This window comes from Macadamia integrifolia, chromosome 9 (genome assembly GCF_013358625.1).
Source record: "Macadamia integrifolia cultivar HAES 741 chromosome 9, SCU_Mint_v3, whole genome shotgun sequence".
NCBI lineage: Eukaryota > Viridiplantae > Streptophyta > Magnoliopsida > Proteales > Proteaceae > Macadamia > Macadamia integrifolia.
The window spans coordinates 13764478-13783727 of NC_056565.1; the positions used below are offsets into that span (position 1 = coordinate 13764478).

The 19250-nt window shown below is 40.1% G+C and overlaps 1 protein-coding gene across 2 annotated transcripts in view; it reads right to left on the minus strand.

Annotated features, from left to right (window-relative positions):
- Positions 1 to 14396, minus strand: part of LOC122089336 (rho GTPase-activating protein REN1-like) — a 93029-nt gene extending 78633 nt beyond the window's left edge. The window contains exons 1-7 of one of the 2 annotated variants that reach the window (XM_042658978.1): positions 14110 to 14396; positions 13866 to 13940; positions 13651 to 13719; positions 12646 to 12682; positions 6226 to 6302; positions 5237 to 5307; positions 5013 to 5091 (exon numbers count right to left, since the gene is read on the minus strand). In XM_042658978.1, the coding sequence (XP_042514912.1) occupies positions 5013 to 5091; positions 5237 to 5307; positions 6226 to 6302; positions 12646 to 12682; positions 13651 to 13719; positions 13866 to 13895 (363 nt within the window). In that variant the 5' untranslated portion in view covers positions 13896 to 13940; positions 14110 to 14396. The remainder of the gene's footprint in view (positions 1 to 5012; positions 5092 to 5236; positions 5308 to 6225; positions 6303 to 12645; positions 12683 to 13650; positions 13720 to 13865; positions 13941 to 14109) is intronic. The other variant, XM_042658977.1, reaches the window with a different exon arrangement.
- Positions 14397 to 19250: the final 4854 nt, after the last annotated feature.

The window sequence follows — 19250 nt, forward strand, 5'->3', positions numbered from 1 at the left end:
TACCAGATTTACATTTAATGAAGTAGCATAATCCTTAAGTCTATGAAGAGATCTAGTCTGACAAATAAAATTTCTTAGAGAATTTACTAAAATTAGGAAAAGGGAGCACAAAGCGGCCCCAAAGGGAGAGGGGGAAGAAAGGAGAATAAAAGAGGCCAGACCCTATGCATCACACACAAGCCTCAATGCCACATCCAACGTCTACCATCCTACTACCTAACCAGGAAGTCAGAAACACATTAACCCAGTGGAAACAGCAAAGAAAGAAAGAGCAAAGAGTTAAAGAAGATGACTAAAAGAGAAAACTCAATGGATGAGAAACACCAAGCCAACATGCAATTTCTCCATAATTCCTTGGATTTTACTGTAAAAACCAAAAGGAGAGTATTTCCTATCAAGAGAGCATTCAGTTTTGCTTTCTTTGTTCCTTTATTTTTTTTTTTTTCCCCTCTCTGCTTCCCATGTTTTGGTTCTTCTTGAGCATTCTGCTTTTATCTTCTATTAAATTTTTTTAATTTATGGAAATAGAGGACTAAAAGAAGTTTCTAATTCTTGGTTTAGAAAAGTCCAAGAATACAGGCGCAAGTACATCAGAATGAACGAAAATTTCAAGCTTGAAGAAACCCTTCCTTGTGAAACCACCAACTTGCAGCCAAAATGCAACTCAATATAAGAAAAGTAATAAGAGAACCCTAAATAACAATGACACCACAGAAATAAGGGATATATCATCTACTTTTGTAATCTTTTGGATTTTTCATGGATCTCATATCCCCTATAGAAAGAAAAGATGTCAAGCAGTGCAGAAAATATATGACGGATATTGAATTACGTGATGGGGGAGAATCTTCACAAGGAATTGTTGGGTTTGGTTTTGGGTTAGTTAGTCATGAGATTTATTGCTGTAAGGGTCTGGAATATGAGGCCCACCAAATAGAAATATTAATATCCACGTATTTTGGTCTTAGCAAAAAAAAAAAAATCCATGTTTTTGGCAGTGAGCATCTTGTTTCTTAGGATGGAACACAATGAGCTGTATGATATCCTGGCTGGTTTAAACGTGGAGTTTAATCAGATTAGGGCACATGTGCTTAATCGGGACTCCTTCCCATCATTAGAACATGCCTACTTCTATGGTTCAGTCTGAAGATAGTTGCCATACTTCCATGCTACAACCTGTAACACAGGAGCAGTCAGCTTTATATTCCTGTCAGGGTACCGGATCTCAGTCTTGTGGTAGTTCTACACGGTCTGATGATCGATCTACTACTAAGAAGGAACCTGTGAAGTGCAATTATTGTGGTAAGGAGCGGCATACCAAAGAATTTTATTGGAAACTTCATGGGTGGCCAGCCAACTCCCGGGAACGTGGTTGTGGGCATTCCAACCAGCCCCGGGCAAACGATTCTGATACTGATACTTCTTATGTTGCTGCCCCCATAGTTGTCAAGGGTTCGCATGGGCGACAGTCGCCTTATTGCACTACATGTCGCCTTGTGTTTTGGCACTTATTTATGTCAAATATCATTTAAGTAAATGGTTCATTTACTTAATATATTATTCATAAATAAGCAAATACCCCCTATTTGAATCCAATAAAAATAGTTTAAAAACCAAATTCCAAAAAGATAAAAAGTCAACCGCCCAATCCAAGAACAAAAACTAGATTTTGGTTATAGGGGTGATTTTCAACTTTTAAATGTTGGGGTTTTTCTCAATTATAAAAATTTTATAAATCTTATCATGTTAAAACGTTGTTAAAAACCAAAAGTTCAGTAAAATAATCTTTTATCTTGATGTCTATAAAATAATTTTCATTCAAGAGACTTACTAGCATTCGTGCACTTTAAAATAAGTTTGACCGGGGCATAGGCATAACTTTGTATTACAACTCAGATTTAAGTAATCTTAGACTTGTTGGAGAGCTGTTTTTGCGTTGTACCAAATACAGAAAGTCTTATGTAAAAATAAAATCATTTGACCAGTCAAACTTATTATAGAACAAGAGCATTTATTATCTAAATGTTGATTTTTTATGATTTGATGTGGCTTAATGTTGATTTTTAATGACTTGATGTGGCTTAATGTTGATTTTTTATGATACAATCATACAAGGTATATGTAGTTTACTAAATAATGTTAGAAAATAGGGAAAATAAAAAATAACACTTTTTCACCTTGTTCGCCTTAATGTCTGACCTAAGTGCTTAGACAACCCTCCAACGCCTTGGCTCGCCTTGGCACCGTGACAACTATGGCTGCCCCCATCGGTGCTTCTCTCTCATAAGATGATTTATCTCTTCTGCGTCATCTAATGACCAAGTAAGAGTCCTCATCATCATCTGCTACTACTGATGCCTTTACGCCGGTTACATCTGAGTCCCATTCTGCTCACTCAGATATTTCTTTCGGTGGTCATTGTGCATCTATTGTATCTCTTCCTTGGATCATTGGCTCTGATGCACAGATCATATGACTAGTTCACCCGGTCTTTTTCTCAGTATTCTCTGCCTCCTATCGTACCTTCGTTTCTTCCCTTTCCTCTGTTCGTATTCCAAAAAATTGGCAGGATGATGTCAAATATGCAAGGTGGAAAGCAGCAAAGGCCTTGAAGAAAAACAACATATAGGATCTTGTAGCTCTTCCTCTGGGAAGAAACTAGGTGGTTGCAAGTGGGTTTTTGTTGTCAAGCAGAAGATGGATGGTAGTGTGGACAAATACAATGCTAGACTTGTTGCTAAGAGATACAAACAGACATACGGGATTGACTACCAGGAGACCTTTGCTCCAATTATGAAGCAGAATACTATTAGAGTCTTATTGTCATATGTTGTCAATCTTGGTTGAGATCTACAGCAAACTTGATGTGAAAAATGCTATCCTCCATAAAGAGCTTGATGAGGAAGTATACATAGCTATTCCTCCTGATTTTCTTTTGACGTTACCAATGGCAAAGTCTACAAACTGAACCAAGCCTTGTATGGGAGTCCCCTAGAGCTTGGTTTGGGAGATTTCACAAAGCTATAACCTCTGTGGAATACAGGCAAAGCAATGTTGATTATACCATGCTCATCAAGCGGTCTAGTGATAAGGTCACGATTCACATCGTATATGTTGATGATATAATGGTAACTAGAAACGATAATGATATAATTACTCGTCTCAAGGATTTTCTAGGATGAGAATTTGAGATAAAGGATCTAGGGAAGTTGAGGTGTTTTCCTTAGGATTGATTTTGCCAGATCTTTAAAATGTATATTCTCTCCCAAAGGAAGTACATATTAGATCTCTTGTCAGAGACTGGATTATTGGTTGTCATCTCTATAATACTCCTCTAGATTCTAATATTAGACTTAAGGAGGGTGACGATGAACCAGTTGACAAAGGCCAAAACCAACAGCTAGTAGGGAAGTTGATTTCTCTCTCACATACACAGCCTAACATTGCCTTTGTTATGAGTTTGATAAGTCAGTTTATGCATGATCCTTGTTCCACCCATATGGTGGCCATCCTTTGTATCCTTCGTTACCTTAAGTCGGCACTAGGGAAGGGAATTTTTCTGCCTCCCCATAATCATTTTCGGGTTAAGGCTTCCACAGATGTTGATTGTGTAGGATCTCCAAATAAGAAGTCCATTTCAGGATATTATACTTTTGTTGGTGGCAACATTGTTACCTGGCACAACAAGAAGCAAAATGTGGTGGCAAGGTCTAGTGTTGAAGCCAAGTTCTGTGCTATGGTTCAAAGGATTTGTGAACTGTAGGAGTTGAAAAGTGTACTCTAAGACCTTGGTGTTCCTGTTCGTCTTTCGATGATGTTGTATTGTGATAATAAAGCTACAATAAGTATTGCTTACAATCCAGTATAATATGACCGTAATAAGCACGTAGAGATTGACCTACACTTCATCAAGGAGAAGCTGGATAATGGAATGATTTGTGTGACCTTTGTGAAGTCTGGTGATCAGCTAACCAATGTCTTCACTAAGGGATTGGGGGGAAGTCTTATTTTGTTCAGGTTGGGCATCTATGAGTGTATTTATGCCTAGAATTGATGGGGAGTATAAAAATAGATGTTGCAGGGGCATATATTGATCCACACTATAGCCGAATCCACTTAAGTGATTTGGTTATGGTTGGGAGACATTATTGTGATCTCTCTCTCTCTCTCTCTCTCTCTCTCTCTCTCTCTCTCTCTCTCTCTCTCTCTCTCTCTCTCTCTCTCTCACATTTTAAATAAAGGTCTTGGATGTTGGTCCAAGCATTACAGTCCTAATCTATTCTGTTAACAACAATCTTATCCCTGCTTTGCAGAGAGATTGTTTCCTAACTCAAACCTGCGACCATTAGGTCACAATGGAGCAACTTTACCAATGCGCTGAGGTCCGGCCAAGAAAAGGTGATTAAATATCATAATTAAAGAGCATTTGCATTGGGTCATCGTTCTAAAGATGTAAAAGTACTTTTACATCCATAGCATAGGATGATTATGATAGTGATTTTGTCATCATAATATCTACCAATTGGCATAAATACAATCACCATGTCAATTCGTATAAAGCCATATCTCATAACTGGCAATTTTGATCAAGTATTTCAACTATGTGGGGGTGCAACTAGATGGCCTTGCTCATAAGATGAAAACAAATTTGAGCCAACAACGACCACTTATTCATCTATTATTTCTCATGTAGGGGATGTTTATATACTTTTTGGCCCTTATTGTGCAAGCAGACGTATATTTTAACAATCCTCACTAAAAATTGAAATTTTTTATACATTATTAATATTTCTCCAATCACTAAAAATAAAAATTCTTCCATTATTTAAACACATTCCAATAAATTTTCCTTGAATTTTTTGTAGCTCTCAGTGGCAGTCATTAACAATGTTGAGCTTTTGAACATTGCGAGGACACAGAAAAAACCTTGGAACAGAAGCAGTTATATGGGAATTGTGGGGAAACACCCCCAATAAAAAGTTTCAACGATAGAATTAAGATGGCAGAAGCACCTTGAGTGTGAAAGCTCGCCCATCACGACCATCAGGAAAGAGCACAGTCAAGAGTTTTTTATCTTCTTTGACAACCACACTATAATTGTAAAACGTAGAAAAAATATTAGCAAACAAGAATGAAGTACCATACAGTAATAGTCAAGAGCAACAAAGTCAAAGTAATAATGAATGATATTTCTCTACCCAAAAAAAGATATGAAATTTAAGTAAGCAAAGCCAACCTGCCTGAGCTGTTTAGGTCAATACCACCAAGTGTAAGATTCACCTCACCGCTTCTTTGAGGAACAACATTCTAGAAAGTAAAAAAACAATAGTCAAAAAATCCTTCCATATATTTGCTAAAGAAAAAATACGTGAGCACTACATTATAACATCCTGATCATCACCTCAATAATTAGTAGAACTATTATTTTAAGGGGATTTTCTTATTGACACTTTTAAGATGTCAAATAATTTGTAACTTTACTTTTTTGCTCTTTTATTATAATACACTTTCTTTTTCAATGAGGGTATATCCTGTCATTTCATATGTATACCTGAAAAATGTGCAAGACAATGACAGCTTTTGATAAAAATATAATGATAAGTCAGTTTCAAATTATTTTAAAACCCCTTTTTACCCTTGACTTAACAACTTTTAGGAATAAGACAAGGAGCAACCAAAAGGTGTCAAGTTCTAAACACACCTATAGAGGTGTCATTTAGACATTCCCTCTTTAAAATGAACTAAAGAGTTAACATTGGATGCTATTATCAATGTTAGGCCTGGTCCGATCATTGACCTAGAAACAGCATTTAGTTCCTAGGGACACCAGTTCAACCGATACATGAGGTAATCATATATAGCACACAATTTGAACCACAAAATGTATTTGATGATGTTATTCCAAAAAGCAAAATAATTTCAGCCAGTAAGATGTACAAATTAAGGTTGATTTTGACCATTGTCCATTAATTTGGAACACAGATGATAGATTATACAGTTCAAGGTTGACAGCATACAACCGTTGAGGTAAATTAGTATCACCTTTTAGGACCTTAGTGCTTAGAGCAAGCACATAGCATTGAAACTATGAAGTATAAAGGGATATCTCTCAAGACAATACTTTGGAAATGTCGCAATATCTACTACCAAAGAGATAAAGAAAATTTACGAGGTGAAAAGAAGGGAGACAGGAAAAGGTAAAGGTAAAGAGACAAAATCACTAACCGGATCACTTCTGAAGAAAACCAATGATGTACGAGTTAAAATAAACCATCTTTTCTTCCATGATGTCCATCCTATTCCTACATATGGCAATTGCAGAATATAAATTTCAGATAAGCCATAAACCTAAGTGACAGTAATAAAAATATTGGTCCAGAATTTGTCAATTTTTGTTCAACAGGAAAAGGAGAAAATATACTGGAACTAGCATTAAAGATTAACATAAAAACATTGCTCCCTACATGAGAGCAAAGACTACATGCCACATTGCGACCTCAAACATCCTCAGTATCCAGTCATATCTCCTAGTTAGTACCTTATTGGGATATAACCTAGAGGGTTAGACGGATAGATCAATCTAGAAGACGGAATCAATTTAGTCTGGCATTTTTTAAGCAATGACACAGGCAAGATAAGTTGGGAGGAAAATAAAAGACAGTATAAGATTAGCTGGTACAGAACTACTATTTCCTTCTTTGTATTGTCTATCTGTTTCTAGACCTATGCAAGCCTGTCCCTGATGTTAGAATATATGTATTAGTGGTACATTAGGAACTGTCTTATGTTAAGTTGTCCATTTATGTAATTTCTTTTATTTCTCTTTCACCTCTCTTAGGGAAGAATCTGTAATTTCCTAAATTATTATTTGAATCTAATATAGGTGAGGTGAGAAGAAAACTCACTCCCATTTTTCCCTTTTCTATTTCCCTCTTCTCTCAACGTCTCTCCTTCTTCTCCCTACCTCTCTTCTCTTCATCTTATTCCTCTCTAACCCTAATATCCTAACTTCTAACTTGGTATCAGAGCTAAAGGGGTTTGAGAGTCGACCAAGGTTCCTCCTACTCATTCTTTGAGTTTCTATTGGACCCCTTTTTTGCTTTTTAGGGTTTAATAGAGGCTATACTATGTAAACAGATTCAAAAAGAAGATTTGATGGTGTTCTAGAAGCAAGTTGAAGGTTCTTGAAGAGTGATTGAAGGTCTACAAGGGTTGTTTGAAGTCCACACAAGGATTGAAGCCATTCCCAGCTTTACCACCAGCCTGGGAATCAACCTCTTTTTTCTCTCCTCAAATTTTGGTGGAGCTTGTAGCTGGGGTGGATAGAGTCGCCCAAGGCCCTCCTCTGACCCTCCAAACCTTCGTGTCTACCTTGGAGAGTTGTAGGAGCACAACTCATTCTCCTCTAAGCTGTTAGGTATCGTTTTTCAGTCGATGTAAATCATTTTTTGTCTATAATGGTAAGAACTATGTGATTTGGTTGCTTGTGATAGATGTATTTGGCTCTATAATGTTTGCTTATGCTGTTGGGATGAAGCTTCATGGTTAGAAGTGAGTTTTATTGATGTTCTATCAAGATTTCATGCTCCATTAGCCTGCTGGATTTTTTTTTTGGGTTCTGAGAAGACAATATTTGGGACTTGTGTATCCCCTTTGGTTTGGATCTCCATTGGTATTGTTTGAAGAGTATCCTTACATTATGTCTGATCTCACGGAACCTCTAGAAGCTACATCCAGTGGGTCATGTAGTACCAACCCCAGTTCGATTATCTTTGACAATCCTAACACCCAGATTTCTCTTGTGAAGTTGAATAGTGCCAACTACTTGGATTGGTCACACTCTATGAAGCTGTCCTTGCGGAGTAGAGGGAAGCTAGGATACATTACAGGGGCTATCAAGGCTCTCGTTGTCGTAGACTCAGGGTACCAGAAATGGAAGACTGCAAACTCTACTATTATGACTTGGCTACTCTTCTCCATGAACCCTGAGATAGGTCGAAGATTTATAAGGAAGGAAACTGCCAAGGATATTTGGGATAGTGTCTCTAGGACCTATAACAGGTAGGTGACTCTGTGAAGGTCTACCAACTTCTTCAGCAGGCTCTCTCCATGAAGCAGGGGACTAAGTCCATTTCTGACTACTATAATACTGTTATAGGACACTGGGAGGGGTATGATCATTACCGAGATTTTTATTTGACCAATCTTGATGATGAAGCCAAGCACTATAGATCTCTTGAAAAAGAGCGTGTACTGATTCTTCTAGGTGGGCTGAATTCAGAATATGAGCAGATCCGGATACAGATTTTGGGCTGGTCACCCCTACCTACACTTGATGAGGTGTGTAGCTACCTCCTGAGTGAGGAAACTAGGAGAGGTGACATGAATTCTACACCTTCACTTGAGCGCTCTACACTTTCCTCCACTACTCACAGAGAATAGCGTGGAGGCGGTCGAGGTCAAAGGCCATCCCATGGAGATGACAGGAATAGATGACAATGTGATCATTGTGGGAAACCTGGCCACACTCCAGAGAGGTGCTAGGTCCTTCATGGCCGTCCTAGTACACATAGTGGATCTACTGGCACATGTGGTGGCCGCAAAGAAGGGGCTACAGCCCATGCTACTATGACAAAAGCTGATACTAGAGGCCCCGACAAACAGATACCAGCTCCTTCTCTAAGGATGATATTGCAGTGCTTCGCCAGTTTATGACTCAACTTGATAGCCCGTCTACCTCACAGGATGCCTCAGCTTCTGTTATATATGTTACCACCTCTGCGCCTTCCACAGCTCCGTCGTGGGTCATCGACTCTGGTGCCACTGACCACATGACTAGCACATCCCATTACTATGACTCCTACTCCATTTGCTCTAGTAAGGATAAGGTTTGAGTAGCCGATGGTACTTTCTCCTCTATCTCTAGTAAAGGCAGTATTCTCATTACCTCTTACTCTATGATGCTTTGGCATCAACATTTGGGACATCCATCTTTTGTTGTTATGAGGAAACAATTACCTCATTTGTTTACATCTTTTTCTTCTACTCATATATTTAATTGTGAACCATGTACTTTGCTAACCATTATCGTTCATGTTATCCCTATCATGGTAATAAATCTGTTGTTCCTTTTCATATTGTGCATACTGATGTTTGGGGACCTTATCCTATTATCTCCCTGTTTAGCCATCATTATTTTGTTTCTTTTATGGATGATTTTTCTCGTTGTACTTGGACCATACTTATGAAACATAAGAGTGATGTTTATGATGCCTTCAAAAACTTCTATCAAATGGTCCTACCCAATTTGAAACTAAGATCAAAATTGTCCATCTGATAAAGGGGGGGAGTACATGTATGGTGGTCTACAAGACTTTTTTACTGACAATGGTATTATCCATCAGCTTGCTTGTGTTGATACACCCCCAACAAAATGGGGTAGCTAAGAGGAAAAATCGTCGTTTGTTAAAGTTGGTAGAAGTCTTTTATTGGTATGCATGTTCCAAAAATTTTTCGTTTGAAGCTATTATTAATGTGGCTTTCTAGATGTCACATTTCTTGAGTCTATCCCTTACTTTGCACCTCATCAGCATCCTCTTCAGGGGGAGAATGGAAATGAAAGTGAAAAGGCTACTGATGCAATTCCATTTCTTACCCCATTGCCTCTGACTCCCTTTTCCTTTGATATTGATAAAAATAAAGAGGTGGATGATGTTGCTACTGTGGATGAACCTTGTACAGAGAAGGCACCTGTTATTATGTACACAAGAAGAACGAAGACCTGCCAAGAGTCCTCTTTGAATCCACATCCTGAGCTTCCCCTTCCTTAGTCAGGTAACATCTCTTTTCCTCATTTGGAGTTGGATCTTCTTATTGTTGTTCGTAAGGGTAAGAGAGTTTGTACTAATCCTATAGCCCAGTTTGTTTCCTATGATGCGCTCTTTCCTACAGGTGTTGCTTTTCCAGTTGCTCTTTCTTTTGCTTCCATTCCCGAAACTATTACTGAGGCTATGTCAGACCCTAAGTGGAAACAAGACATATCAGAGGAAATGATGGCTCTTGAAAAGAACTGTACCTGGAAACTGGTTGACCTTCCCAGGGGGAGAATCCCAGTTGGACGTAGATGGGTCTATACGATCAAGTACCAATCAGATAATGCTATTAAGAGGTACAATGCAAGATTGGTGGCCAAAGGGTATAGTCAGGTGTATGGAATTAATTATCAGGAGACCTTACTCCTATGGCCAAACATAACTCTGTAAGAGTTCTTTTATCTGTGGCAGCAAAGAGAGATTGACCCTTGTATAGTTAGATGTGAAGAATGCCTTCCTTCATGGAGATTTATAGGAGGAAGTGTATATGCAGCCCCCTCTTGGCTTCAAGTTTCTGACAGCCGATGGTAAGGTGTATCTCCTAAAGAAGGCACTTTATGGTCTGAAGCAGTAGCCAAATGATTGGTTTGAGAGATTCAGACAGGCCATTCTGAAAAATGGATATTCCCAGAGTCAAGCAAACCACACATTATTTACCCGGAGAGGAAATGGCACCATCACAGTACTGATTGTGGATGTTGATGATATTGTAGTAACTAGAAACGACAATGAGGAGATAACTAGGCTAAAAGCTTATTTGGCTAAACAGTTTGAGATCAAGGATCTAGGACACTTGAAATATGTCTTGGGTATTGAAGTGTCAAGGTCTAAGAAGGGAATCAATGTATGCCAAAGAAAATTTGTTCTAGATCTATTGAAGGAAACAGGAATGCTGGGTTGTAAACCGGCAAGTTCTCTTATTGAGCAGAATCATAAGCTTGGAGAGGATTGTGGCCCTTCCCTTGTTGATGTAGGGAATTACCAGAGGCTAGTAAGGAAGTTGATTTATCTGTCTCCGACTCACCCAGACATTTCTTATGTAGTGGGAGTAGTGAGTCAGTTTATGCATGCACCCAAGAGTGGGCACTTAGATATTGTGTAACGTATCCTCAAATACTTGAAGTCCTCTCCAGGAAAAGGACTTTTGTATGCCAGGAACAATCACTTGACGATAGAAGGCTATTCTGATGCTGATTGGGCTAGATCCATTTCTGTTAGGAGATCTACATCTAGTTATTGTACATTTGTGGGTGGTAACCTGGTCACATGGAGAAGCAAAAAACAGCCGGTTGTAGCTAGATCTAGTGCAGAGGCTGAGTACAGAGCAATGGCTCATACTGTTTGTGAGCTCACTTGGCTGCGTCGGTTAGTTCTCGAGCTGGGGTATAACACTGAGGGACCTATGAGACCCTACTGTGACAACAAAGCAGCAATAAGCATTGCTCACAACCCGGTTTAACATGATAGAACAAAGCACATTGAAGTAGACCGGCATTTCATCAAAGAGAAGATTGATTCTGGTAATATCTGCACACCCTTTGTGAGGACAGGTGACCAACTGGCAGACATCTTCACCAAAGGACTCATTCCTCACCAGTTTAGTACCCTCTTATGCAAGTTGAGAATGTATGACATTTATTCTCCAGCTTGAAGGGGAGTGTTAGAATATATGTATTAGGGGTACATTAGGAACTGTCTTATGTTAAGTTGTTCTAACTCCTGAAAGACTAGAGTAGAATTCATAAATTACGAGTAAACTAGATCTCTTTTCACTTTGCACCTTCTCGGCCAACCCTGAGTTTTCAACTCAGAATAAACCTCCAGAATTAATTATGTCATCCATGTTCTTCTAAATCCAGTGGTTTTACTTCGAGGGGAAAATATAGGCAAAAAGATAGAAGTCCATACATTTATACTACGTAGCACTCATCCATAAGGTTTAAGATCTCGCTCTTGCCTCCCATCTCGCTAATCTAGAAAAGAGAGATCTGGCGAGATCTCGCTGAGGTCATATATTTTTCCCGGTCGACTTGGTGGTTGGTCTCGGTGGCCATATAGTCATTATAGCCCCTGAAACTTGGTATTTGCCCTATTTTAGGCCTTCTAAACACAATGGAAATATCAGTTTTTTGAAAATCAAAATTAAAATAGTACTTTTGACTTTGTACCCTATGTAAGCAGTCTCCGACTCTTCGGACCCTAGGCCAGTATGCTCTATTTCACAATCCACATTCCACAATCAACATATGAGTATATGACACAACATAATCATAAGAATTTAAAAGACATCATAAATAATTACTTAATTGTTTAACAATTAACATTGATGACATATGAGTCACATTCACATACATTGAAAATTAAAGTAACTCCAAATGTGGATGAGAAGGTAATATTCTCTACTCTTTAAGCTTCAATGAGTGTAGGAATGGAGATTGTCAAGCAAAAACACCAAAATTCTTGCTCCTTAGTATTTTTTCTTCATAAAAGTAGAGAGAGGCGAGATCTTGGCAAGTTTTGGCTAGACAGAGGCGAGATCTAGAGATCTCGGTCAAGTTTTTGTACAATTATAACTCACCATACATCTCGTCTCGCCTTTTTGAAAAAAAGAGATATTAGCGAGATCTATGAGTCATACATAGAGAAATTAATTTTCTGGATTGGTTGGATCACACGCTCATTATAGGCAATATGACCATATAGTGTACTTTCTTGTCAAAAGACCAAGTAACCACAAAGTATTATCTTGTTCCAAGAAAATTAAAAACCAAACCTTTTGACGAGATGAGAAGTGGCCCGCTCTTAAAAACCTGCATAGGAATGTAAAGGTCATGATAGAAGAGCATTAAGGAGTCTAGTAAATGAATAAGAAGAGAGAGAGAAAATGAAATGCCACATAAAATCTAGCATAAACAAGAAGGTAATGAAAATTCTATCAGCTAGCTACATGATTGCACATACTGATTTACACATTGGGCGTACCCGGTGCACGAGGCTCCTGCATGTGCGATACTCATATAATTGAACTAGCTTGCCCAAAGACTAACCAACTAACCAAGTACCAAACTAAGCCCAATGGAGGACACCACAATGAAAAAGCAGTTCCAATTCAAATGCTGACTTGCAAATAAGATCAATACATCACTTTTGAGCTAGAACCTAGGTCTCTTCCACCAATGGAGCACTTTGTCACCAAGGAATTTTACCAACCAACGGTTGATGCTTTTGTGAATACAGAAGGTTTCCATTGGGTTAAAATTTTGATCAAAAAGTTTCAAACTCCAGCAATTGATTGGATTTTCCAATTTTAAATCCTTTTTTCTATCACACTAGACTTAACCATCAAGGTTGTGACCTGGTGCTCAAGCGATCGAAACAGCCTCTCGACATTCTCAGGGTAAGGCTGCATATTTCTCCTCCCACCCCCCGGACCTCGCATATACAAGAGCCAAGTGTATAGGACTTCGGTCATGAGCTCTCATACGTTATAAGGTATTTCATACATAAACTTATCCTGCCAACCAGTCTTCCTTCATCAAAAACTGATAAAAAGAAGCACAGAAAAAAGAAATTTGATGGAAAAGCAAGTTTATTGAAGTACTATAAGTCAGCATTGAGCTCATATTAGCAAAATAATTTTTTTTTTTTTTTAGGGGTGGGGAGGAGGCGGAGTGGAGGTGCCCCGTTAAAGGCCAAAATTATGAGTGGTTGACCATAAATGTATAATACGAATCCAGTAATGACAAACAAATGACAAGATTGATATCTGATCAATTACCGTATTGCCAGTACGAGAACGCAACTGATCCGCCGGGGCAGGGGGAGGAGGGGCCGAACCACCATCTCCCTAAAAATCAAAAACCACAAATTGTTAATTTTCTTTCTCGTGTATCAACAAAACGACCTACATTGAACCACCATTTCAGGGAGAAACCAAAAAAAATAAAAAAATCTGCAAATCATGATCCTCTAATGGTGAACCTACGCACTCACCTGAGAAGAGTCTGTGTTTCGGGTAACCATCCGACTATCACTGAGCAAGAATCAACAACAACATAACCCAAAAGCCTGCATTGCCATCGATCAATAACAAAGCACAATAATGACAACTAGAAGCAATTAGAGCATGAATGCTTCTCTCTCGGATATGATCATTCCACTCAAATTAACAAATTAAGATTCATGTACATAAACAAAATTCAGGAAAACGAAAATGCAGGTGGAGACGTTCGCGTACCTTTCGTTTACAGATTAGAGTCAAAGAAACTGCATAATTGACGAAAGGGTAAGGAGAGAGAAAGAAGAGAGAGATGCAAAAAGTGAGACTTTCTGTCAACCCCCCTTGAGTTCCCAGATTTCCCAACGGAAACCCGATGGCTAAGCGACTGATTTTGAACCTGCCCCGTGGATTGCGGAGGCATTTACCCTTTAACGGTAGATATGTACGAGGACAACTGCGGATTGGAGGGAAAACTTTTTCTTGGTAGAGCAGGAATTTACCGATCATCATGTGTATAAATGATAAGAAAAGCTTGTACTTTTTTTTTTTTTTTGGTAGGAAGAAACGCTTAATAGTCAAGAAGTGGAAATAAGTCAATCTGTTATACACATAAGAGACAAGAACTTCCAAATCAGAGTATCTGCAATACTATTGGAAGGAAACTTCTGATGGCACTTTCTAGTAAATTGGGCGAAAATTTTGGGTTAAATAATTAACTTTGGGCTGAGTGGTAGCAACGCTTAAGAGTTCAGAAGATATAAACGCTACATTTAATTTGAACCGTTGATTTTATTATAGTGAATCTGAATCGTCCATTGATCTAATGATTCCCATTAACCTAGTCGGTTACTTCCATTGTGTTTACCGAACATGAGGCGTCTCTTCCCTTCTTCTTCTTCTTCTTCTTCTTCACCATCACTGTAAGTACCAGCCCAAGCCCCCGACCTGCTAGCCATTGTTGCAAACACCACCCCTCATTCTTCTTCTTCTTCTATCATCACCATCGCATCAAGCACCAGCCCAAGCCTCCTATGCAAACACCTCTCCTCAATTGTGAGTCTCTACCTCCGACGGTGGAAGAATCGTTGAAGAGAGTCCAAGGAAGAACTTCTACAGTTGGCCTGTGATGGTTTCCTTCTACTCAACCATCCAAGGCGAAGATGTTTACTTACCAAAGCAGCCGGTCGGTGAAAGGAATGGATGTTTCAAATTCATTAAAACCAGATGTACGGTTGAGATTTACTGCAGCGTCCAAAAGGCAGCAACACTTAAGTGTTGTAATAACAACTGCCTTACATAATTGGTGAATTATGGTGTGCAAAAACACCCATGATTTCAAGAGATAGATATTATACAACAACGGCAATCTATGGGAGACTGCTATGTAATCTCACCAGCACGGGCGTAATGGGCTGGCAGGCTAACCATGCCTCCCACCACTCTTCAACATTATACATTTGTAATAGAGGTTTATTAGCTACAAGGATGTGTTTATTATATAATAACCATTAGTTTATCAAACATATGGATAGACATTCTTGTTCAATCCATTTTGAGTGATTAATTAATATTCAATCAGGTGCACGTCTATGGTAGTTTTTTAGTTTTTCATATAAATAAGGAGTGAGTGGGTGCCACTGTGCAAATCGGACGAGTTTATCCAAAAAAAAAGAAAAAATTGCAGGTCCCACAAGACTATATATGCTACAACACTGCGTTGGGACCAACTATATGGATCTGTGAAAAAGAAAAAAGGACGAGTAAACGGAAAAGGAAAATAACACAAACAACTTATTCTTCGATTTAATGGGGTCAACTCTATGAACCCTTGTCCTTCAGTTAATTATATTTGAGGTTATATTTAAGACAAAACCTAAACCATTACAGGAATTTTTGAGAACCAGGAACACCCGAACACCATTAAATTACTCAGCAAGTTAGACGAATCTCTTGGCGCAGGCTTGGAGTTTGGCTCTTAACCACCTATCCCCTTCACGGGGTTGCAATAGTAATTTGCAACCTTCTTTTTTTTTCCTTTTTGTAATTTTGGCCTTCGGGTGTCTTAATGTAATGTTGGCCTTCGAGCGTCTCTATGAATAAAATGCTTTTTGTTCAGATACTTGTCTTCTCGATTTGTCTTTTGTCTCTTTTTTTTCTTTGCAATCCCGAAGACCGATTCCAAATCCGAAGGGATGTCCCAGATCTTCGGCCTATAGGTGGGGGGTATGAAGGCCGAAGCTCTCATTCAAGTGGTTCAGTGGGAGCCAACCTTTATCACAGGGTTCGGTCCTATTGAGTCATTGGTCCGATGGTGTGGGAATAAAGGCCAAGGCTCCCACGAACCTTGGGGTGTCTTCATTCAGCCCCCGCCTCAAGTGCTTCCTTCATAACCCCTATTTGTTGTCGGCTCTCAACTAAGGTCCTATCTAAGGTTCCTCGTCAGGTCTGCTCTACCTTGGCCTGAGCTCCCAACCAAGGTTATTCTTTTGACCATGTTTTCTCGGCTTTGGCCCGAGCGCCCGACCGAAGTGAGTGCCTTGTTTTTGCAACTATCGGGAAGCGATTACCGTAAGCCGGCTCATATATTTATGAAATGAAAATCCTTCGGAGTGTTTGGGATGGGAAGTTATAACTATGAAGTGCTTAGGGAAAAAATTACGAAATGTGAATGTAAATGTGCATGCTACTTCACTACTGGTAGAATTTCCTCAAGTTCTTCGAGTTCCATGATCGGGGTACATTTTCTCCCCCCGTAGTCTCCAGGTGATAAGACCCTGGTCGTATTATCCTCGAGACTCTGTAAGGACCTTCCCAATTTAGAGCTATCTTTCCTTGATGCCTCAGGTCTGAACTCGTTCCTTCGGAATTTGGAGTTGTAATACCTCGTAAGCTTTTGCTAGTAGGCGGCGATCCTTTCTTACGAGGCGTCTCTGACCTCAGTCAAGAGGTCTAAATTAGCTCAGAGTCCTTTGTCATTTTCTTCTTCATTGTAATACTAAATCCGATGGGTCGCGGCTCCTACCTCCACTAGGAGTACAGCTTCGGTGCCGTAGGTAAAAATGAAAGGTGTTTCTCCGATGGCTGATCTCTCAGTCATGTGGTAAGTCCAGATGATGTTGTATAATTCTTCTGCCCATAACCCTTTGGCATCATCCAGTCTCTTCTTTATCCCTTGGAGCAGGGTATGATTGGTTGCCTCTGTCAGTTCGTTGGTCAATGGGTAACCAATGGACATTTTCCTGTGGTCAATGCCGAGGGTATCACAAAACAAGCCAAAAGTTGGGTTAGTAAACTGAGTTCCATTGTCCGTTACCACCACCCAGGGGATTCCGAATCGATAGACTACCGCCCTCTCGAAGAAGTCCCTTACATTCTTTTCAGATATTGTAGCCAGGGCTTCAGCTTCTGTCCACTTCGTGAAGTAGTCTATTACCACCACAACAAACTTTCTTTGCCTCGTGGCCAGGTGGAACGGGCCCAAGATATCCATTCCCCACATGGCAAATGGTACCGGGCTTGACAGGGAAGAAAGCTCGGTAGGGTGCCACCGAGGGACGGGGGTGAACATCTGACACTTAACGCACTTCTTGACGAACAACTCTGCATCCTTCCTCATGGTCGGCCAGAACAGGCCCTGCCTCAGTACTTTATGGGCCAAGGCTCGGGCTCGCTTCATGTACTTCTCGGAGTGCGTACTCACCATCGGTAGAGTTCAGGCACTTGAGGTACGATGTGGAGAACCCTATTTTGTACAGCATCTTGTCCTTCAATAGGAAGTGTGCTGACAGTATTCGTACCTTCCTTACCTCGTCCCTGTCCTTGGGGAGTATTCCTTCCTTCAGGTATTCGATTATGGCATCCATCTAGCTAGGGCCATCCTCGCCAACGGGTAATACCTCCCGGGGCCTTCGGTGCTTGGTTGGTGTAATACTTCGAAATACACCGATCGTCCAAGGTCCGTGAAGTCAGAGGTGGCCAATTGTGATAGCGCGTCTGTGCTGGCATTCTTTACCCGCGGCACCTGCCTTACCTCGAACTCCTTGAAGGTTGTTACTTTCTCTCGCACTGTCTTTAAGTACTCGGTCATCCTTTGCTCCTTGGCTTCATAGTCCCCATTCACCTGTCGCACCACGAGCTGTAAGTCACTATGCACTGCTAACTCCTGTACCATCAAGGTTGGTGCCAGATTTATTTCGGCTATTATTGCTTCGTACTCAGCTTCATTGTTGGATGCATCGAAGTCGAACCATATTGCATACTCGATTTTGAATCCCTCGGGGCTAATAAGTATGATCCCAACGCTGCTTCCCGCGGTGTTAGATGTGCCATCCACATACAATGTCCAAGTTCTTTCTGCCCGAGCCTCGACAGACTCCTAGGGTTCATCTGGGAGCATTGTCTCAGCTATGAAGTCTGTTAGGGCCTGTGCTTTTATTGTGGTTCTCGGTTTGCACTGGATGTCGAATTCTCCCAACTCTATGGCACAGTTTACTAGGCGGCCGGACATTTTCAGCCTCTGTAGTATCTTCTTTAGAGGTTGGTCTGTGAGCATGCACACTGTGTGTGACTGGAAATGGGGCCTCAGCTTTCTTGCCGCTATCACTAGGGCATATATTACGTTCTCCATCTTTCTATATCTTGTTTTTGCATCCAAAAGGGTTCGGCTAACGTAATATATTGGTCGATGTTGTCTTCCTTCTTCCTTTATCAATACTGCACTTACTGCCACAGTCGATACAGCTAGGTATAACTACAAGGTATCCCCTGTATTTGGCTTCATCAGTAGTGGGGGCGTCGCTAGGTATTCTTTCAATAGTTCAAAGGACTTTTCATACTCCTCTATCCACTTGAACTTTTTCGACCCCTTCAAGGTTTTAAAGAAAGGAAGACACTTATCAGTTGACCGAGACATGAATCGTCATAGGGCGGCAACTCTACTTGTGAGCTCCTGGACTTGCTTCACATTCTGTGGTGACCTCATATCTTGGATGACCTGTATTTTCATCGAATTGTCCTCGATTCCCCTCTCTGAAACTATGAAGCCGAGGAACTTTCCCGATGCTACTCCAAACGCACACTTTGTTGGATTCAGCTTCATGCCGTATTGCCTTAATACTTGAAATGCCTTTTCTAGGTCTCGGATATAGTGTTCCGCCTTCAAGCTTTTCACTAGCATGTCATCCACATACACCTCCATAGTCTTGCCGATCATCCCCTTGAAGATCTTGTTTACTAACCTTTGATAAGTGGTCCTCGCGTTTTTTAGTCCGAAGGGCATTACTTCGTAGCAGTAAAGTCCTCCCTCGGTCACGAAGGATGTCTTCGGGACATCTTCCTCACACATCTTGATCTGATTGTATCCCGAGTACTCGTCCATG